Source organism: Nyctereutes procyonoides, unplaced genomic scaffold (genome assembly GCF_905146905.1).
Source record: "Nyctereutes procyonoides isolate TBG_1078 unplaced genomic scaffold, NYPRO_anot_genome, whole genome shotgun sequence".
Lineage (NCBI taxonomy): Eukaryota > Metazoa > Chordata > Mammalia > Carnivora > Canidae > Nyctereutes > Nyctereutes procyonoides.
The window spans coordinates 47,218,934-47,238,221 of record NW_026575142.1 but is presented as its reverse complement, the minus strand read 5'-3'; the positions used below and the strand labels follow the sequence as shown (position 1 = coordinate 47,238,221).

The 19,288-nt window shown below is 42.1% G+C and overlaps 1 protein-coding gene across 2 annotated transcripts in view; it reads left to right on the top strand.

Annotated features, from left to right (window-relative positions):
* LAMP3 (lysosomal associated membrane protein 3) overlaps positions 1-19,288 on the top strand; it is a 48,899-nt gene that overhangs the window by 15,420 nt on the left and 14,191 nt on the right. For both annotated transcript variants that reach the window (XM_055307655.1, XM_055307654.1), the window contains exons 2-4: positions 6,530-7,275; positions 8,577-8,705; positions 18,742-18,799. In XM_055307655.1, coding sequence (XP_055163630.1) covers positions 6,530-7,275; positions 8,577-8,705; positions 18,742-18,799 — 933 coding nt within the window. The remainder of the gene's footprint in view (positions 1-6,529; positions 7,276-8,576; positions 8,706-18,741; positions 18,800-19,288) is intronic.

Genomic DNA, 19,288 nt, shown 5'->3' with positions numbered 1-19,288 from the left:
TTCAAATGCGCTCTAGTGCGGTGGACTGCGAATAGCTGTAGGGCTTCAGCTGCTGTGGGTATTCCACTTGGGAATGTCTCCTCCTTACTGCCTGCCTTAGATGCATGGTGCACACCCTTATTTTTTTCCCAAGGGCTTTCACGGTTTGGACTTATTTTCTAGGAGTCTGGAAGAGTAGGTATCCACTCCAGAAGACAGTGACACTATCCCTGGTTCCAAATGGGTTCTGGGCACGGGAGAGTTTTAGAAATCACTTAGATTTAAGAGATGGAGAGAACTGAGCCAGGATTTACCAATGGGGCTCTTGCTAAGTACATTGTGCCTTGCTTTTCCTGTTTTTCTCAAATGGAAGTGCTATGTTTGCATTATATAAACTGTGAACTGTGAAGATGAATGAGATGTGATCTGACAAATTATGCTGTTTCAGAGGGGTGTAAACCGAGGAGTCAAGATTTTTTTTTTTTAAACTACCATTATACTTCAGGTCAGGGAAGCTGTCTGGGAAACTGGGCTTTTAATGATTACCTTATGTGCCTATCCCCTGCTTTCGCAAGGAGCATTCTCTCCCTAGGATGTTGAGTCCTCTTGTGTGCTGTTACCTAGTTACTGATTAGTTCACAATTCCTTCTAGAAGCACTGAGTTGAACATGTGAGGGAACCACATGGCCCTACTAACATGCTTAGTGGGGGATGCAGAGGCACTTGATTGTGACATGAATTGTCAGGAAAGTTGGGTGAAGGGTCAGGCCAGTGTCCTAATCCAGGCTGTGTTACCTCTGCCACATTTTCAGAAATACAGTTTCACATTTTTCTGGAGGCAGAAGGGGAAATCTAAGCAAAGGGTCTCAGTCTAGCAGTACCCTCAGTGACCTGTGTGTGAGCACCAGTTCAGTGGTTGCCAGGTGACCGGCTGATTCAGAAATGTAATGAGTGCTCAATAAATTCCCGGGGAGGTTGAGAGGAAATACCTTCTTCACTGCCCTTTCCTCTCTGAGCTGCAGATTCTCAAGGGTGAGCTGAGTGAACGAAATGTGTAAAGGGACCCCGTTTTCCAGAAGAAGTTACTGTGAGGCAGGTTAGTGAATTGCTCATGGTTACTCAACTAGGCAGCTGTGAGATTTGCATCCAGGAAGCCTGGTTTCCGGGTCCAAGCTCTACACTGCTGTAATATGGGGCCCTGCATGCGTAGGTTTAGAAATAAACAAGATAATGTATGTTTCTCTTTCATGTGAAAACAAGTCCAGAAGAATCCATACCAGATCCAGTGTGGGAGCTCATTATCTTGGATCCTCCATCCTATGTATGACTTGGACCTACAAGGTCTTTTCATGGTTCTAAATGTCCGTTGGAGCTCCAACCATCACATACAAGTTGCACGCTGGTCTGAAAAGGAAAACATAAAGGCAATAGAGAGGTCACATAGGTGATAGAGCCCCCTTCAAGCAGCATTCTTGGAAAGCCCACATAACCCTACCACTTCTCTTGCTTTGGCTCAAATGCAGTCACACATTCCCATCCAGCTGGAAAGGAGTCTTGGAGGTAGTGTTCTTTATTCCAGGCAGCAAGGGCTCAGCTTAAGTTTGTGGTTCTGTTACTAAGGAAAAAGGGGGAGGCTGGATTTGGGAGTAGCTAGCCAGCAGTCTATGCCATGGGACTGGAGCCACTTCTGTATAAGGGTTCTCCAAATCTCAAGTCCAACAGGAAAGTAGCAGAGGTAAGATCTGCATCTTTTTGCTAATAGATGGAAGTTTAAATCATGAAACTGGAAACAGAATCTAAGAGCCCACCCTTGCTGTCTCACACATCCAGAAACAGTCTTCCTGCTGCGCCCAGCCGGGGCTGCCTCTGCTGCCAGGGGAGGTACTAGAGAAAGCATTTGGGGGCTAAATTCAGTTCCCTGCCCCTCGGTGTGGTCATGGGGCTCCATTTACTTCCCATTTACTTCCTAACTGTGTTCCCAACTGCAGACAAAGTGTAGCCTCCAAGACCAGCCAGGTCTGTTCTCAGCTCGCCTCTCACCTCAGCTTCCTCCTTCTTATGTTCCATCATGCTTACCCCCTTGCTTTTCTCCAGATCTACCAGGCTCTGAAGACCCTGTGTCTTTTCACATACTTTTCCTCCTGCCTGGGATACCACTTACTTTCTTGTCTGCCTAAAGAATTTGTCTTGGTGTTGGATTTCCTACACTACCTCATTGCACTCAGGGCCTCCTTCTATAATAACACTTGTCACACCGAGGAATGTGGTCCACTTATGTGTCTATCTCACAAGGCGTTGAACCCCTAAAAACAAAGACTCAGTGCCTGGCATGGAGCTTGGTTCAGAAGAAGCTCCTATATATCTGTTGAACAGGGTGCAGCAGGGAAACCAAACAAAGGCTATGTGGGAAGGACCAGCCATATGGGAAGTACCTAGAGAAAAAGCCCTTGCATGGTCACAGACTTTCCCACTTGGCTGATGAGTCATCTCTCAGCTCCTTCTATGGACCGTAGGGGAATCCAAACCTCACACCTCTTCCTGCAGCTCATCATCTAGAAGAGTCCAAACAATGGGTTTAGGTTCTGGGGTACTTGTTTGCTGAGTCTCCTGAATCCTGGGGAGAAGATGCTAGGGGTTTCAGGGTGGCTTGACAAATCAGCATGTGAATTCCAGGGCTGTGTTCTTTTGAGGAAAGGAAGGGTTGAGACAGATTCTGAGTTATGCCTTGCCCTTACTTCTGCCTGCCACCTTCTTTGTGGGTCTCAGACAGACCTATGAATTTAACTAAACCTTTACAGAGTCAAAGGTCCTGTTTAAGAACTGTGACCCAATTTTGACAAAGATTGGTCATATATGTGTGGTCATATACATAGACTTCATAAAGCAGAGTATTTTTCAGAGCATTATTTTTAATAAATACCTAACATATGAACTTTCTAAAATGTATGCACAGCATACCACTCCTGTCAGTTTTCCATCTAATTACCTGCCCATCTTTTATACCCGCACACTTTTACAGGGAGATGGGAAGGGGAGGGGAGAGGCCACAATGGGGAAGGAGAAGACCGTTAGAACAATATTTCCCAGTGCTATCTGAGAACACACTGGTTCAATCTGTAACACACTCTGACACTTTTGGTCCAGCTACCTGCTGGTCCAGGCTTCTGCCTACCACAAAGCCACACACCATATCAAGACACCATGACTGCCATCAACTCCAGCCACTCCACAAATATTTCCTGCACACCAAGTATATCTTGATGGGTACCATGAGTCATCTTGTCCTATTTGGGATGCTGTGCATTCATGAATGATCAATGTGCTTTTCCTCTCTTGTTTGACTTCATTTATCATTATTGAGAGAGGACTTTTAATTACATTATGAGGAAGGTTCCCCCTTTCAAAGGGTGTGTTACTTAGTTGAGGATATTCTACTCAGTTCAGAAAGTTTTGCCTTAGCTCATAAACATAAGCCATAAGCCATGCACAAGTGGGATTTTTGTCAAGGATCTAATGATCCCCCTGAAGAGAACAAAAGGCAAGTAGTTTCCAGTCTCCCAGAGTTCTCTACAGCAATCTTCGCTCACCACTACAAGATATTCCTGGAGAGCACATCTGGGAATGAGTTCTCTTTCTCCATAGTAATAGTATAAACTTAATGGGGTTTCTGTTGGGGTCATGACTGAGGAACCAGCAACTCAGGTTTAGCCCAAATAAATTGTGAGAACAAATCTTCCACTGTCAACTGTCTTAACAATCTGGAAAGGAAAAATCTTGCTCCAAGTTCTACAATGTAGGTATAAATTATGCATACAGTGATTATATGAAAGCTTACAAGGAAAACCTACAGCCCATAAGATCCACAACTCTCAAGTACCAAACATTTAAAAGTATCCAAATGAACATTTTAGACACAAAAAAGGACCATTTAGCAATAGTCTAACATAACTTAATGTCATTAATAAGCCTTTCCTAAAGGTTATTCAAGGCAATTTGAACTGGCACATTTGTCTTTCTCATTTTTCAAGCCAGCTGTGCAGAAATGATTCATAAGCTTTCCAGTGGGCTTGAAGTGAGAACTTTCCTTCTGGAAGATAATCACTATTTTATCATATAAGCTTTTGAAAGCCTCACCAAAGACCACCATTATGAGGGTCTGGTGATATTGGATTCCTGGAGAAGCACCCCACTCTTTTCTGCTTTTGTATCTTCTCTCACCATTCTTCCCAGTGATGCACATCACCTCCACCCACCCCAGATCTAAGGGCAGGCTTTGGTTCAGACAGGGGCTCAAGTGTCACCTCCAAAATTTACTTGGTGTCTCACTTCCAGAACATACTAGTTGTGGGATTATGGTCAAGTTGATGGGACTTTTCTAAATCTGAGTTCCCTCATCTGAAAAGTTGATAAAGATAGAACCCATCAGAAAGTTTTTGAGAGGAGTTGGAAAAAGATGACCCTTGACCTGAGGACCGTAGTAAGTGTCCATTAACTTGGATGTTTTATTGTTATTATTACAGGAAAAATAATCACTTAGAAATGTAATAAATGAAAGAGGGAGATAGTAAAGGAATTTGTGGATGATTTTGATTAGATATGAACTTCAGTACTCTTTAAACACCAACATAGAGTGATCTCCTTCCCTTTTACCTGTGTTTTGCCAAGCCACTGGCCAGCACCAGGGAGCCCCAGCTCCCCTGAGTATAAATACAATGGGCAAATACAATGAAACCATAGCATTGAATAGACAGAGCCATCTCTCAGATACCTGATAATAAACTCTCAAGGAACATCATCTGCATTTTGCTCAGCTTTCTGATTTGCTATGGGCTTGGGAAGAGGCAAGGATAGAACTATTCTGTTTGAAAAAGAGCCAGAGACCTTCCACCCTTAAGGAATGTCCTAGGAGAGAACCTGTGACAATAACATACACTATAGGTATGCTTGATGGTCTAGCAAAACTTCACTTAAACCAATTTGTTTGAGCCTTATAATAATCCAAGGTCTACCATGCTATTATCCTCATTTACCCATCCAGTTATCTATTCATCCAATTCATATGCACTGAATACTTTCTATGTGTAAGTACTGATGGTGAAAAAAAAAATACAATCTCCACCTTGATGTTGTTTTTAATCTAGTGGGAGAGATGCACAGTCAACAATAAACCAACAAATAAACATATAATCAGGACTATTATTCTGCTGATATACCCTGTGTGGCCAGGCTTACTATTAAATATGTTAATACCATCCCCTTATATAATTACTAGTTGTGATTAGTGCAGTGCAGGCAATGAATATAACACTGTGTTGGGGAATTATGGGGTGGGGAGCTATTTTATATAAGAATGACAGGGAAGACTCTCTGAAGAGCTGGCATTTAAGTCAAACTATGAAGGACTGCCTATGCAGCCTATGCATCACAGTAATTATGGCTTAATTTTCTTTCCTACTTGAGAAAGCCTGGTGATGTAAAGAAATGACAGGAAATGGTCTATCTTTACAAAAACTGACAGCAAAATAAAAAAATGCAAGGGAAACAAATCTCCCATCATTGGAAGTAACTATGCATAGATTGGATGAACACATGGAAATATTCATAGATATAATTCACATATCACATAGGATTTGGACTAGATGATTATTAAGACCCCTTTCGAAACTAGGATTGTATGATTGATTGTTTGCAAACTACATAATTCTATGTAAGTCTTTTTTACCACATTAATGCTCTCCAGTTCTATCAGGGCATTACAGCAACACCCCACCCAGGAACACTCTCCATCCAGAACTATCTGGATTCACATTGGAAGATGGGGAATGAAAGGGCATCAATGCTTAGATATTTAGCTAAGCTTGACCACTTTGTGGTGCTAGTACCACACCCCATACAGACAAAGGGGCTGGACACAGAAGAATATCTGTAGTATGATCACAACCCTATAAGAAACATGAGTACAACCCAAACTTTTAAATTGTGGCCTTGTGGTAGAATTGTTGGTGATCTTCACTTCATTGTTATACTATTATAAATTTCACCCAAATCTAAATATATACACATTCTTCATTAAAAGTAAATAAGCATGGTTGAAAATCATAAAATAAGTCATATTTATCTTCAAAAAACTTAAAAGTAGGGGGATCCCTGGGTGGCTCAGCAGGTTGGTGCCTGCCATTGGCTCATGGAGTGATCCTGGGATCCCAGGATCTGGTCCTGTGTTGGGCTCCTTGCGTGGAGCCTGCTTCTCCCTCTGCCTGTGTCTCTGCCTCTCTCTCTCTCTCTCTCTCTCTCTCTCTGTCTCTCATGAATAAATAAATAAAATCTTTAAAAAAAAAAAAGACTTAAAAGTAGAGCTACCATGTGATCATGTGATCCAGCAATTACATTTCTGAATATATATATGGAAGCAATAAAGTTACTATCTCAAAGAGAAAAGTAAATAAATAAATAAATTTTAATTTGTAGTGAAGAAATTCACTTTGGGGTGGGGAAGGCACTCACTAATGTGAGTTCTTAGCATGGTAACATTTTGTTTCCTAATTTGCAGTGATTTTGCATTATGGCAGTCAAATAAGAGCAAAAGTGTTTCCAGAAACTGTGGACTTTCAACCTACAACAGCAGCAACAGTACGGGCCACAGCAAAACCTTTCCTGCATCTAACTAACCAAGTACCTAGCCAAACTTTAGCAGCAAGATCAATGGATGGTCATATCGCCTCTCAAAGAGCTGCCACAACCTCCAGCTCTGAGCCCCCAACCACACACACAACAGTAAAAACTCTAGTAACAACTTCCTTGGTAACTGCAAACAGCACCCCATCTAGCAGCCCAATAATCTACACCCTAGTCACTACCATCGTCACACCCAATAACTCAAACACAGCTGCTCCAGTCACTGAGGCTACAATTGGCCCCAGTGCAGACCCAGGTTCACTGCCAACCACCAGCACTCCATTGGCCCATACAACAAGAACCAACCCCTCAACTCTCAGCCACAAAACTAGGAAAACCACCCATTTTGGTAACCAGACCACCCTTCCAGCAACTTTGTCCACCTCAACACATAACAGCACATCCAGTCACAAGTCTGCTCAATCCACTCATGCCCCGGGACCAACCACAGCAGCACACAACACCACCCAAACGGCCTCACCTGCCACCCCAGCTTCTGGGCCCACTCTTGCACCTCGGCCTTCATCACCCAAGACTGGAATTTATCAAGTTCTAAATGGAAGCAGGCTCTGCATCAAAGCAGAGATGGGGATAGAGCTTATGGTTCAAGACACAGAGTCGGTAAGTTGGGGCCATACGACTGTAATACTGTCTTCAAAAAGTTTGAGTTCAGTGTGTCTTGCTAAGATTAAATATTCCCCTGCATCTTGTGTCTTTTGATGAAAAAAAAAAAAAAAGCTGCAAGCTCCTCTTTCTCCAAGGTGCTCCATTAAAAGATGAATCTGGTGCAGCCTGGGTGGCCCAGTGGTTTGGCTCTGCCTTCAGCCCAGGGCCTGATCCTGGAGACCCAGGATCGAGTCCCATGTTGGGCTCCCTGCCTGGAGCCTGCTTCTTCCTCTGCCTGTGTCTGCCTGTGTCTCTGCCTCTCTCTCTCTCTCTCCTCTCTGTGTTTCTCATGAATAAATAAATCTTAAAAAAAAAAAAAAAAAGTGAATCTGGGGCAGCCCGGGTGGCTCAGCAGTTTGGTTCCACCTTCGGCCCAGGGCCTGATCCTAGAGATTCGAGATCGAGTCCCATGTCCGGCTCCCTGCAGGGAGCCTGCTTCTCCTTCTGCCGGTGTCTCTGCCTCTCTCTCTCTCTCTCTCTCTCTCTCTCTCTCTCTCTGTGTGTGTGTGTCTCTCATGAATAAATAAATAAATCTTTTTAAAAAAAAGATGAATCTGTTTTAGAATACATATAAAAATAGAAACTGATAATGATTGGCTGGATGAAGACAGACAACAAAATTGTAACTATGTATACCTCTCACTTTTTAGCCAACAGGGGAGGAGTGTTGGGGTGTGTTCAGTGGTGACCCCAGCTGGACCATACCCCTCCTGATGACTTCAGGCCTCAGCAACTTTCCTGTGAAGTGAAGGGTTTGGCTTACATGGTCCATGGTTCCAGCCAGCTGTGACATTAGTATCAAAAGTCCAGGTTAACAAGAAGATTAGATGGGGTGGGAGTGGGGTTAAGATGATTTGATTACTAAAGGAATCACTGTAAAAATAATACTTTGTTTTTCCACACAGGTTTTGTGAAACCTCCACATTCAGGTTTTCATTTGAAACAGAAGTAACATTAGACAGCAAGGCCTTTCCTATAGTACCCTGTAACATGCTTAATTTAACAAAAATTAAATTCCATGCAGTCTATCAGGAATAGACTGGCTATAAATGATCGATTGAGGAACTCTTCCTGTGGGAGAACTCTTTCTTTAAAAAATCTTTTGAACATAGTTTGGGAATGAGAGGTGTTTTTTAGGGACTTAGAAATTTTCACATGACTTGAGTCTCAGGCTCACTTACTAGCCTGTGCTTCTGGTTCCCTAGCTAGAGTTTTCGTCTACTTCTCATTGATCTGCTCTATTTTATTTGGTTTAGGTTTTTTCACCTCAGAGATACTTCAACATCGACCCCAATGCAACCCAAACTTCTGGGAACTGTGGCTCCCAAAAATCCAACCTCCTTTTGAATTTCCAGGGTGGATTTGTGAATCTCACATTTTTTAAGGTAAGGGCTGAGCTCTTTCATACTAACTGGCTCTAGCATTGCTTTCCCTATTCCTCACCCTGGGACCCAGTGGTGCAACTCCACACTTGACTTTAAGTTCCAAAGGAAATAGATGTCAGAGCCTTTTGAGATATTCCCTGATAAGAAAGAAGGGCATGGAGATGGAGAGGAAGGAAGTGTCGACATCTTATGTTTACCTTCTTCCCCCTTCAGCCTCCTCTGTGCAGCCCAAGAAGGGCTTCAATGCCTCTTAGGGGAGACTTGGCCTTGGGGAACCCAGCCACAGGTGCCCTTTGCAAACCATCCAAAGGAGGAAGTTGTACAGATCAATAGGCCCATTGAAATTCCCAGTGCCCGCACAGAAATAGGATTATTATAAGACCAAAGTCAAATGTCACAATGGGTTCTTTCCAAATGCAGCAGGCAAAATTCAGGGACTAACCACACACTGGGTTTTTCAGATGGTATTATGAAAGGGGTAGACAACAGATTGGAGTAGAGAGACTATGGACATGAGGTTAGAGAGTCTTGGCTGAAATTTGACTCTGTCACTTGTTCTCCCTATGACATCAGGCAGGCAATTTAACCTGTTTGAGCTTTATTTTAACACTTGAGAAATGGGGAAAGGGAATTAAAGATCATCTGTGTAAAAAGCATTGTCCAGTACTTGGAAAGCAGATGTTCAATAGTCAGTAGCTATGATTACAATGACTCGAGTGGATAAATATCTTGGGGATACAATGTTGGTCACCCCACTCTCAAAGGAGAGATTTGTCCCAGCTTCTCCTGAAGTGTCATTCAAATAGGCTGAGTAAGAGCTGGGAAGGAGGTGCCAAGAGGACCTTTGCAGCTGGGACTTGGTGTGGGCTTCCTTCTTAACCTGTCCAATGTGACCCCTAAGTTAGAGGGGTCTTGAGTAGCAGAGCTTGGAGAGGAATGAGCATAGACATTGCCATGAAACAAGTCAATAATGGCTCTCAGCCATAATACTTATCAGCCACACGATTTTGGACTGGTGGAGGCACATTTTCTTGTCTATAAAATAGAAATAATTACATCTCCTAGTGGGATCCTTGGGAGAATCAGAAATGGCATATGTAAATGGTCTTGCACAGTGCTTGACACCTAACAATGTTCGGTAAAGGGTGTTGATGTTCTTAACTTGGTGTCCAAGGCTTTATCTTCCTTGTGCATATGGTTTTCCTTAAGGTAGAAATGCACTTGAGAAGCCAGAGGTTTGCTTTCGGTATTAAATGGGCAAAACATTCTCTCTCACACCAGAACATTCTGGGCAGAATATGTTCTCTACCACTGGACAACTAAGGTAAAACCTACAAAGGGGCCTGGAATTCTTCTAAAGTCACTTCAGCAAAAGGGCAGAGGGTTCAGGCACAAGTATTTATGCTTCAGTTCAAAGCTTGATTCCACCCAGACTACTGCTTGTGTGAGTAACTGTCTGAGGGAAGGCATCAGAAAACTCCAGCGTTTGTCTGTAGCATGCAGTGGCCACTGCCTTAGGCAGGCCTGCAAGTTTCTTTGGCACCTTTCAATGTCTCTTTTTGCTCCTCTCCTCTGTCTCCTGATGCCCTATATGCCTGCCCTTCCAATGCCTTCAGGCTGGATTCTGTTTGACCAAACTCCACCCAAAGGTTGAACCCCTACCTTTCTGCAAATCTCTGTGCCTCCAGAAGTATGGGTAGGAAATGAATACTGAGATAGAGCTAGAAGGAGCAGCAGAGCCTTCTCTCCCTCCACGCATTTTCTGGAAGGAGCAAGAAGAGCCACACTATCTGTGGCCCCAGGCTTGCAATAGATGCTTTGCCTAGGTCCTGCCAACCAAATTCACCTTATTCATTTCATTCCCCAGCACCAGTTTCTCAAGCAGCTGACCTTAGCTCTACAACATGAGGAAAGCAAAGAAGCTTATAGAAAGTAAATTTTCCCACCAGCCTGAGTCCTTCAGGAGAATTTCCATATTTTAAAAGAGAACTTGTTTAAGCTAAAATGGTGGCCACAAACCCAAGGATTACAGGGACTAAGCATAGAGCTTAATGAAAGAAGTAGGCTAATAAAAAAATTTTTTTTCCTTGAAACAGGCAGTCTTTCTTTTTTATTTTCCCACTTTTGGTGAAGACTTCATCTTCCCATTAAGTCTGCATAAGACAAACATGGAGTAAAGAGATGACAGAGGCAAGCCTCAGAAGTGAGGAGACACAAGGGCAGGGTAGGGAGTGCCCATCCTCCCCAGAGGGGCAGCCACTCGTCAGCTCTGGCTGGCGGTGTCAGTGGCTGGCTGGCATCTCCCCCTGGGGACTGTCACTGTCTTTCACAGTGGACATTCATTCCAGATGGTGGGGTATACATTCTGAGTGGCTGCTACCCTACTATGTCAGTTGTCAAATATTTTACATATTATCTCTCTTGGGTGGTAACAAGAAACCAGTGTTATCAGATCTTCTGACTGTTCAAGACAAGGCAGAAATATCCAGATCTTTTTATTTTTAAATGTTGGCAACACATTTTTTTTTTGAAGACTTGAACAATGCTGGCCCAACAGAATACACTTGTAAGCCAGATTTGACCTGTGGGCACTCTGCCCTAACTGGTGGTCTGTGTCAAATGCATTTAGGCAGGTAAGCCATCTAGTTTCTTCCACAGGAGAAATGGCTTCAGCAATACTGTCAGCCACTTTTCAAAATGTTGCTTCCTTCTAGACCAGTGCTTTTCAACAGCAGCAGTATTAATATTTGGGGCCAGATAAGTCTGTGATGGGGGCTACCTTGTGCCTTGTGCGATATTGAACAGTATACCTGGCCTCCACTTGCTGGAAACCAGTAACAACACCCAGCTCCAAGGTGACAACCCCAAATATTTTCAGACGTTGCCAAATGTTCCCTGGGGGGGACAATCACCCCTGGCCAAGAACTACTGCTCTAGAGAAAAAGAGTCTTAGAAAATAGTTTATGTTAGTTAGAACATAATAAATGTTATGAGAACCAAATTGTAGAATGGTAAATGGATGCTGGTGAGCAAGCCTGAATTAACAGTTTATTAATAGGAATTTACTGAGCACCTATGTGTCCCAAACACTGAGCCAGACATTATGGGAGTAAATAAAAGAAATATATGCTATAGTTTCAGGTTTCAAAACATGTACAATAATTTGTAATTTTTTAATTGAAATATTGCCAATAATAGAAACATAAAGGAAAACTTGCATCCCGAACTGTTCCTTGACAGTTCATTTCATTCCCGTGTCATTTCTGTGTGGCCATGGACAAGTCACCAGTTCTCTTTCCGAGCCTGTTTCCTCCTCTTTAAGATGGGGCCAACCACTACCTATTTTGTTGGGCTGCTGTGAAGGTGAACCAGTCCATCATATGTGGTAATGCTGAGTGTGGCATCTGGCCCATAACGGAGTTAGGAGAGGTAGGTTTCCTTTCTCATTTCTCTCATTTCATTTTTTAAAGAACTGAAAACTTTTCTATGTCAGGGTCTCATTTGATTAAGGTTAACAAACTGAAAGTCCTTCAGCCCCTCCAGGTGCAAGATAAATATACCTCCCTACCCCCGCACCCCACAGCTTCCTTCCTGTTAGGAGAGTTTGTTTTAGAAGATCTTTCAGTAACTTTGTGTAGAGTTAATTTTTCCATGCTCAGCACTACCTCTTTCTCATCCACCTGGCTGTCAGGGCAGCTTAAGGTTTCCAGCCCTGACTCTGGGATGGGACGTGGAAGAGATCAGTGGTCTGGGTGTGCCAGGGTAGGGAGGTGGGGGCAGGAGGTGGAGGGTGCGCTTTGGGGGTAGGAAGGTGCACTCTGAGCCAGGCAATGTTCTGGCCTGCCCAGCCAACATCTGGTAAGCTAATGCTGCCCACTGCCCTGCTGCTTACCCAGAGCCTTGCAGGGGTATTTGGAGCCCTCTTAACTTACTCCTGAGAATTGCTATCAACGTTCAAATGTGAACACCCTTAGAATGCACTATGTAGAGCTTCCCTGGTATGCTGTGTTATTTCATGCCCCATTTTCCCCTTTGCTTTTCCCTCTGCCTGGAATGCCCTCTCCCACCCCTCAGCCCCTTGTGCATTCATGCTTTAAGACAGGCTCCATTATCTTTACCCTGTGAAATCTCCCCACTGCCCCAGGCCCCACCTCCATCCCAGGTAAAACTGGGAGACTTTCTTCTTTTGTTTTCCCAACCCTCCACTGGTTATCCCCTGACCTCCCTTAACTGCACATTTTGCTGTCCTGAAGGTGTGTCTGTGATTTATTCCTGGTGCCCAGCCCTGACTTTGTACATAGCATATCTTTAACAAATTGTTGAATGAGGTAAGGAATCCATAAAGGAATGAATCTAAATTTCACAGAGACTCTTTGCCAAGCTGCCAAATAGTAGACCAGCAGCTCCAAAGAAACGGCCTCTTTGGCTTCCCATTGCTATATACAGAGCAAAGGTTTCTTGTCATAGAACACAACATAGAACACAACAACACTGAGCAAAAAGGCCTGATTGATGTTGAAGAGAAAATCCACATCCTGAACATCTGTGACTATGGACACTCCCATAATGCATTTTGCTGAAATGGGCAAATGCCCTTCTTGGGCAGGTCAATTGGCTGGTTTGCTTTGGACTTGGTCCTTTGTTAAGGAGGATGTTTAGGACCCTTGGGGAATTAGGACCCCTCTGACGAGATATTGCAGAGCTCTTAGATACTGGCAATGAGAAGCCACTGTGTCAGCATCCCATCGGTTGAATGGTGAGATGGGACTCCAGCAAGTGGTCCATTCAAATGGACACATTGTAAGCGCTGAAGTGCCACATTTAGCTGTTAGAAGTCCTTAGCCCCTTTTGACAATGCTGATAGGTTCACAAACGATTTTCACTTTGTTTTCAAGAATCTGACATGATAGATCTTTGTTGCTTTCCAACCTAACCCCAAATGTGAAAAACGTCTGGCAGAGAATCACTTTGTGGGCATCAGAGGAGAAAGCAGGTACTATAAACTGCATAATGAATAGCCTCGCACTTTGGGTTAAGTGTGACATCTGCTTGAAGCTCCCAAACCCTCCACCCCTTCCTCTGTACCCACCTGTCTCTCATCCCCCAGAGCTGAGGTTTAGGCTCTGTTTCTTTAATCAGTAGGGTTGTCGAAGCTTAACTTCCTTGCTCTCTCTTTCTATTTGTGGTAGATCTGAGCTCTAAGAAATAGAAAAAAAAAAAAAAGATAATTTGAGCTCAATAAGACAGGTTTACTGGGAAGGGGCAATCTAATTTATTATCACTGTTGTGAATAACAGTGGTCAAAATTTGAGTGAAGACTCTGTAATAAGTTTTTTACATGGATGTCTTCGGTTCATTTTCACATAAAACTGAGAAAGTAATTTTGTTATAATTTTCCCCATCCTACTAATTACAAAAATTAGACTTTTGTAATGTTCTTAAAGATTTGACAACTCAAACTAGGTCACATAGGAACAAAAAGAAATTTTTTAATTGGCATTAAAAAATTCTTAGCAAAGCTTTGTTCTCCCAAAGAGAAGGTTAACCACTCTCTTTATATTTCTTTTACTTTTTAATTTTTAAATTCCTTATTTAAATTCAATTTAAATTCAATTTAGTTAATAACATATACTATATTATTGGTTTGGGGGGTAGAATTTAGTGATTCATCGGTTGCATATAATACCCAGTGCTCATCACATCATGTGTGCTCCTTGATGCCCATCCCTCAGTTATCCCATACTCCCACTCACCTCCCCTCTAGCAACCCTCAGTTTGTTTCCTAGAGTTCAATGTCTCTTATGCTTTACTTCCCTCTCAATTTTCATCTTATTTTATTTGTGATTTATCTGTGATTTCCTGACTTGTTAATTTTAGCCGTTCTGACTGGTGTGAGGTGTATCTCTTTGTGGTTTTGATTTGGATTTCCCTGATGCTGAGTGATATTGAGCATTTTTTCATGTGTCTGTTGGCCATTTGTATGTCTTCTTTGGAGAACTGTCCGTTGATGTCTACTGCCCATTTCTTAACTGGATTTTTTATTATTTTGAGTGTTGAGTTTGATAAGTTCTTTATAGATTTTAGATACTAGGCCTTTATCTGATATGTTGTTTGCAAATATCTTCTCCCATTCCATAGTTTGCCTTTTAGTTTTGTTGACTATTTCCTTTGCTGTACAAAACCCTTTTATATTGATGAAGTCCCAATAGTTGGTTTTTGGTTTTGTTTTAGCCAAGTGATTTGTTCTGCAACTTTGTTTTCCATTGATGGTGGGGAACAGGAGTTAATAAGCTGTTGCCCCCAGGTCAAATTCAGACAGCTACCAAACAATGTAGAGTCTGCAGCCTAAGAATGACTTTTACATTTTTAAATGGCCGGGGGTGGTGGTGGTAGACAATATTATGTGGCACCTGAAAATTATATGAAGGTCAAATTTTAGTGTCCATAAATGAAGGTTTTGGTAGGTGCTATTTGACGAACATGGCCACACTCGCTTATGTACATGTTGTCTTTGGCTGCTTCTGTGCTACAATGGCAGGATTGAGTATCAGCTACACAGAATCACAAAGCCTAAAATATTTATCATCTGGCTCTTTACATAAACAAACTTGCCAATCCCTTTTATAGAATAAACCAGCCCTACTACCATTCACATTATGCCAAATTCTAAACTTCTGAGTCTAAAAATAAATGCTTTTCTCTAGTTTAAATAGAAGACAATTTCAGAGTGCCTGGCTGGCTCTTTCAGTGGAGTATGACTCTTGATCTCGCTGGGGTTGTGAGTTTGAGCCCCACGTTGGTTGTAGAGATTACTTAAAAAGAAAAAGACAATTTTATTTCTATTCTACTATTTCTATTTCAAAACTTTACAGAAAAATTGGGCACAATTATCTAGATAAAACTCATTTAGTATCAGTAGCATAAATTATATAAAATTTGGAATCTCAAGGAAAATAAACATCTGCCTGCACTTTTGTTTACACGAGTCACCTAACAAATGATTTTCCTTTATCATAACCATAGACATCAGCTCAGAACCCAGGAAACATTTGGCTAATAGAAGGAAACTGGATGTGGGCTCCGGACTCTATCCTGTCATGCCATTAAGGTGAATTCACAGTGAATGTGAGCACTCTGCCATCTGCTTTGGAAAGCCCCCCTTTTGGCCTTAGCCCTATATAGCACTGGTTCTTGGGGAGCAGGAATGGCCCTTCCTATCAAGACTGGCTTCATGAGCATGTAACTTATGCAGTCAGCCGGGCCCATGCTTGGTTTAAGCTTTGCTGTCGCCTCTTGAAATTCTTCAATGACTTTTGAACAGGAAATCCTATATTTTTGTTTTATAGTAGGCACCACAGATTATGTAGCTGGTCCTGCTTCCAATAGATGGCTAAATATGAACAACTGCATTTCAGGGAATGTGAAAGAAAGTTCTAGTGCAACAAATTGTTTGTCCATACCCACATATACCATGGAGGAAAATGTAGGGCAGGATCCTGTAGACCAGATTTTGCTTTGTGTCACTTACAAACAATGTGAGTTAGAGATAGATTCTTAACTCCTCTGAGTCTCTTTGTTTTCAGCTGCAAAATGGGCTGATAATATTTTTTCTTTCTCAGGGAGCTGTTATGAGGATCAAAGGAAGCAATGTAGGTAAAAGCATGCACTTAGTAAACTGTGAAGCCTTTGTAGAAATATAAAGCTTTTCCTTATGTGAGGATAGATGGAGGAGATGCCACAGGAAGGGGAAGATTCTAGGAAGTCCCCTATGGAGCTCAGAGCTCACTTTATCACTGTTCTGCTGCTCCTTAAAGCAATCTCATACTTGCAGCCAAGAAATTTCAAAAAACAAAGTCATGCTTATGTGACTGTCTTCCTTAAATCCCATCAGTGGATCCTCTCTGCTCTTAGGATAGAGCAGGGATCTTATAACAGTGACTTTGGGCCCTGAAATACAGGTCTCTTTATGCTAAAAAGGACCCCAAACAAAGAATAACCTGAATAGATCGTTTGTGAAAGTGACCAAAGAAGGGCCTGGGTCACAGATATTCTCTCTAAAACAAATGGATGGTCCAAGTACATTGTTTACTTTGCCTTTGCGACCCAGGACTGAGCACCTTGAAGGAAGGAGCCAGGTCTTATTCTTTTCCAGGACCTAGAGCAATACCTGATCTGGAGTATATCTAAGAGAAATTAAATGCTAGACTTGGAGACAAGAAGCTTGGGAGTCATATCTTTCCCTGCCACCTATTAGGGCTGTGACCTTGGGCAAGTCAGTGAGCCTCCATTTCTTCTCATAGTTGCTGTGAGGATTAAATAAGGCAGGGCATAGAAGTGTCTGCTCCAGTGCCCCACACAAGGTAAGAAGCCAGGATGTAATAGGTGCTATTCGACGAATTATAGGATCTAGAGTTGAGTGTATCAGTAGGAGTTGCCTTACTAAAACAGTTTCTATTTTTAGAACCCTTATATTGTATAGGGAATCATCATTTCATCTACAAATAATACATAGATAGACTGAATGTAGTCAAGATAATTATTGTTAACTTTCTTTATGACCAGACTTGAAACTACTAAAGGTAATTCAATTTCAGATTCTGATTTTGGTTGTTTTATACCTCTTTTTTTGCACCTCTTACTTGTGGATAGTTTCTAATGAATGTTTGCAAAAAGTAACTGCAAATCACCTACTTTTAAAAACCCCAAGGCCTCCTTTTTCAACTTACCCTTCCATATCTCAGTTCAATTCCCTTTGTTTCACACTCTTAGTGTCTCAGGAGGTTATAGGGCTGTTTGTAATGGTCTTTTTTTTCCCCCAAAAGGACAATCCCTGAATAAAATGTGGAACACTGCTTAATATTTCTGAACACAACCTCCAAGTCCTCTTTGAGAACACCCCCTGATCTCAGTAAGCCGTTTCTTTCCAGAATCCCTCATGGTAGCCCCATCTAATCATTTTGGAAACATGAATCCTTTAATCTATTCAAAGCAATTCTATACCCTCCCCAAGAAAATACCTGCAAAATTTTGAACACATTGTTTTTCCCAGAGAGTTTATAAGCTCCATGAAGTCCACCCATGATAGCCTTAAAGATGAGTGGTCTCAGGGCACATGGGTGGTTCAATCAGTTAAATGACTGACTCTGAGTTTCAACTCAAGTTAATCTCAGGGTTGTGAGATAGAGCCCCATATCAGTCTCCAAGTTTAGACAGAGTCTGCTTGGGACTTTCTCTCCCTCTTTCCTTCTGCCCCTTCCCTCTGCTCTCTCTCTAAAATAAACAAATCTTTAAATGCCGAAGTTATTTCTGCCTTTTAAAAAGAAGATGAGTGGTCTCAGTTTGACCTAGATATTCATTACTAGTAAAAGCTTAATGTATACCCCTCCAACCTCTCCACCTTCCAGATGTATATATATTTTAACAGGGAGAAACTTGGCCTAACTGAAGGGACTCTGGAGTGGTGGAATTTGAATTTTAGGCTCTAGCAACAAGTATGCAGTAGAGAAATTTGGGACCAGGAGTAAACTATTGCTTATTATTTATTTATTGTGTGGTATGTTGACTTTTTTGAACTTTTCAGACACAATTATGGCTCCATACCAATACACCCCCAAAACCCCATATCAAAGATCAAAGAGCTGGAATCTTGCCTAAACAAAGTTTTTTTTTTTTTTAATGATGAGTTTTAGGACAGTGTGTGGACTTCTCACATTCCTGTAAGCATCAGAGATTAGTTGTTGGAGATGAGGCAGTGCTGCTTATTTTATTTTTATTAAGATTTTATTTATTTATTCATGAGAGACACACAGAGAGAGGCAGAGACACAGGCAGAGACAGAAGCAGAGACAGAAGCAGGCTCCATGCAGGGAGCCTGATGTGGGACTCGATCCCGGGTCTCCAGGATCACACCCTGGACTGAAGACAGCGCTAAACTGCTGAGCCACCGGGACTGCCCCTTGCCTAAACGAAGTTTGTAAACTAGGATCGTTAACATAAAAAAAGATTGCCCAAAGGTTAATACACTGCTGTTTTACAGGATGAAAACTCATATTATATCAGTGAAGTGGGAGCCTATTTGACGGTCTCAAATCCAGGTAAGTAGTTAGAGAAGGCCGTTCCACTAGCAGTGATGCTGTGTTTCAGGTTAGCTCATTTCACACCCCATTGAATTTGCTAATCTTTGATGCTGCTTTGGAGAGACAGACTGAGAAAGTAACCAGGAAAACATCTTTGTTTGCTTCAGTTTGCTCATCTGCTCATGAAGGAGGCTGGAGTATATTATGTCAGGGATCATTATCAGCAACTGTAAGGAGTTTAGTGACTTTTGGGCAGATTTGCTATTGATGGTGCAATTTATTCTAGACTCTTGGAATCATGCGTTCATGCTACAAAAAAAACCTCCAAAAAACAAACAAACAAACAAACAAACAAAAAAAAACAACTGTAGTTAGTGCCAGCTAGGTGCCAAGCCCTGTAATTGAAATCCTATTATCCAAATGTATAGTTCCTGCTGTCATGGAGCTTACATTCTAGAAGTGGGGAGAGGACCATAAACAGACACATTAAATTATAATAGTTAAGTA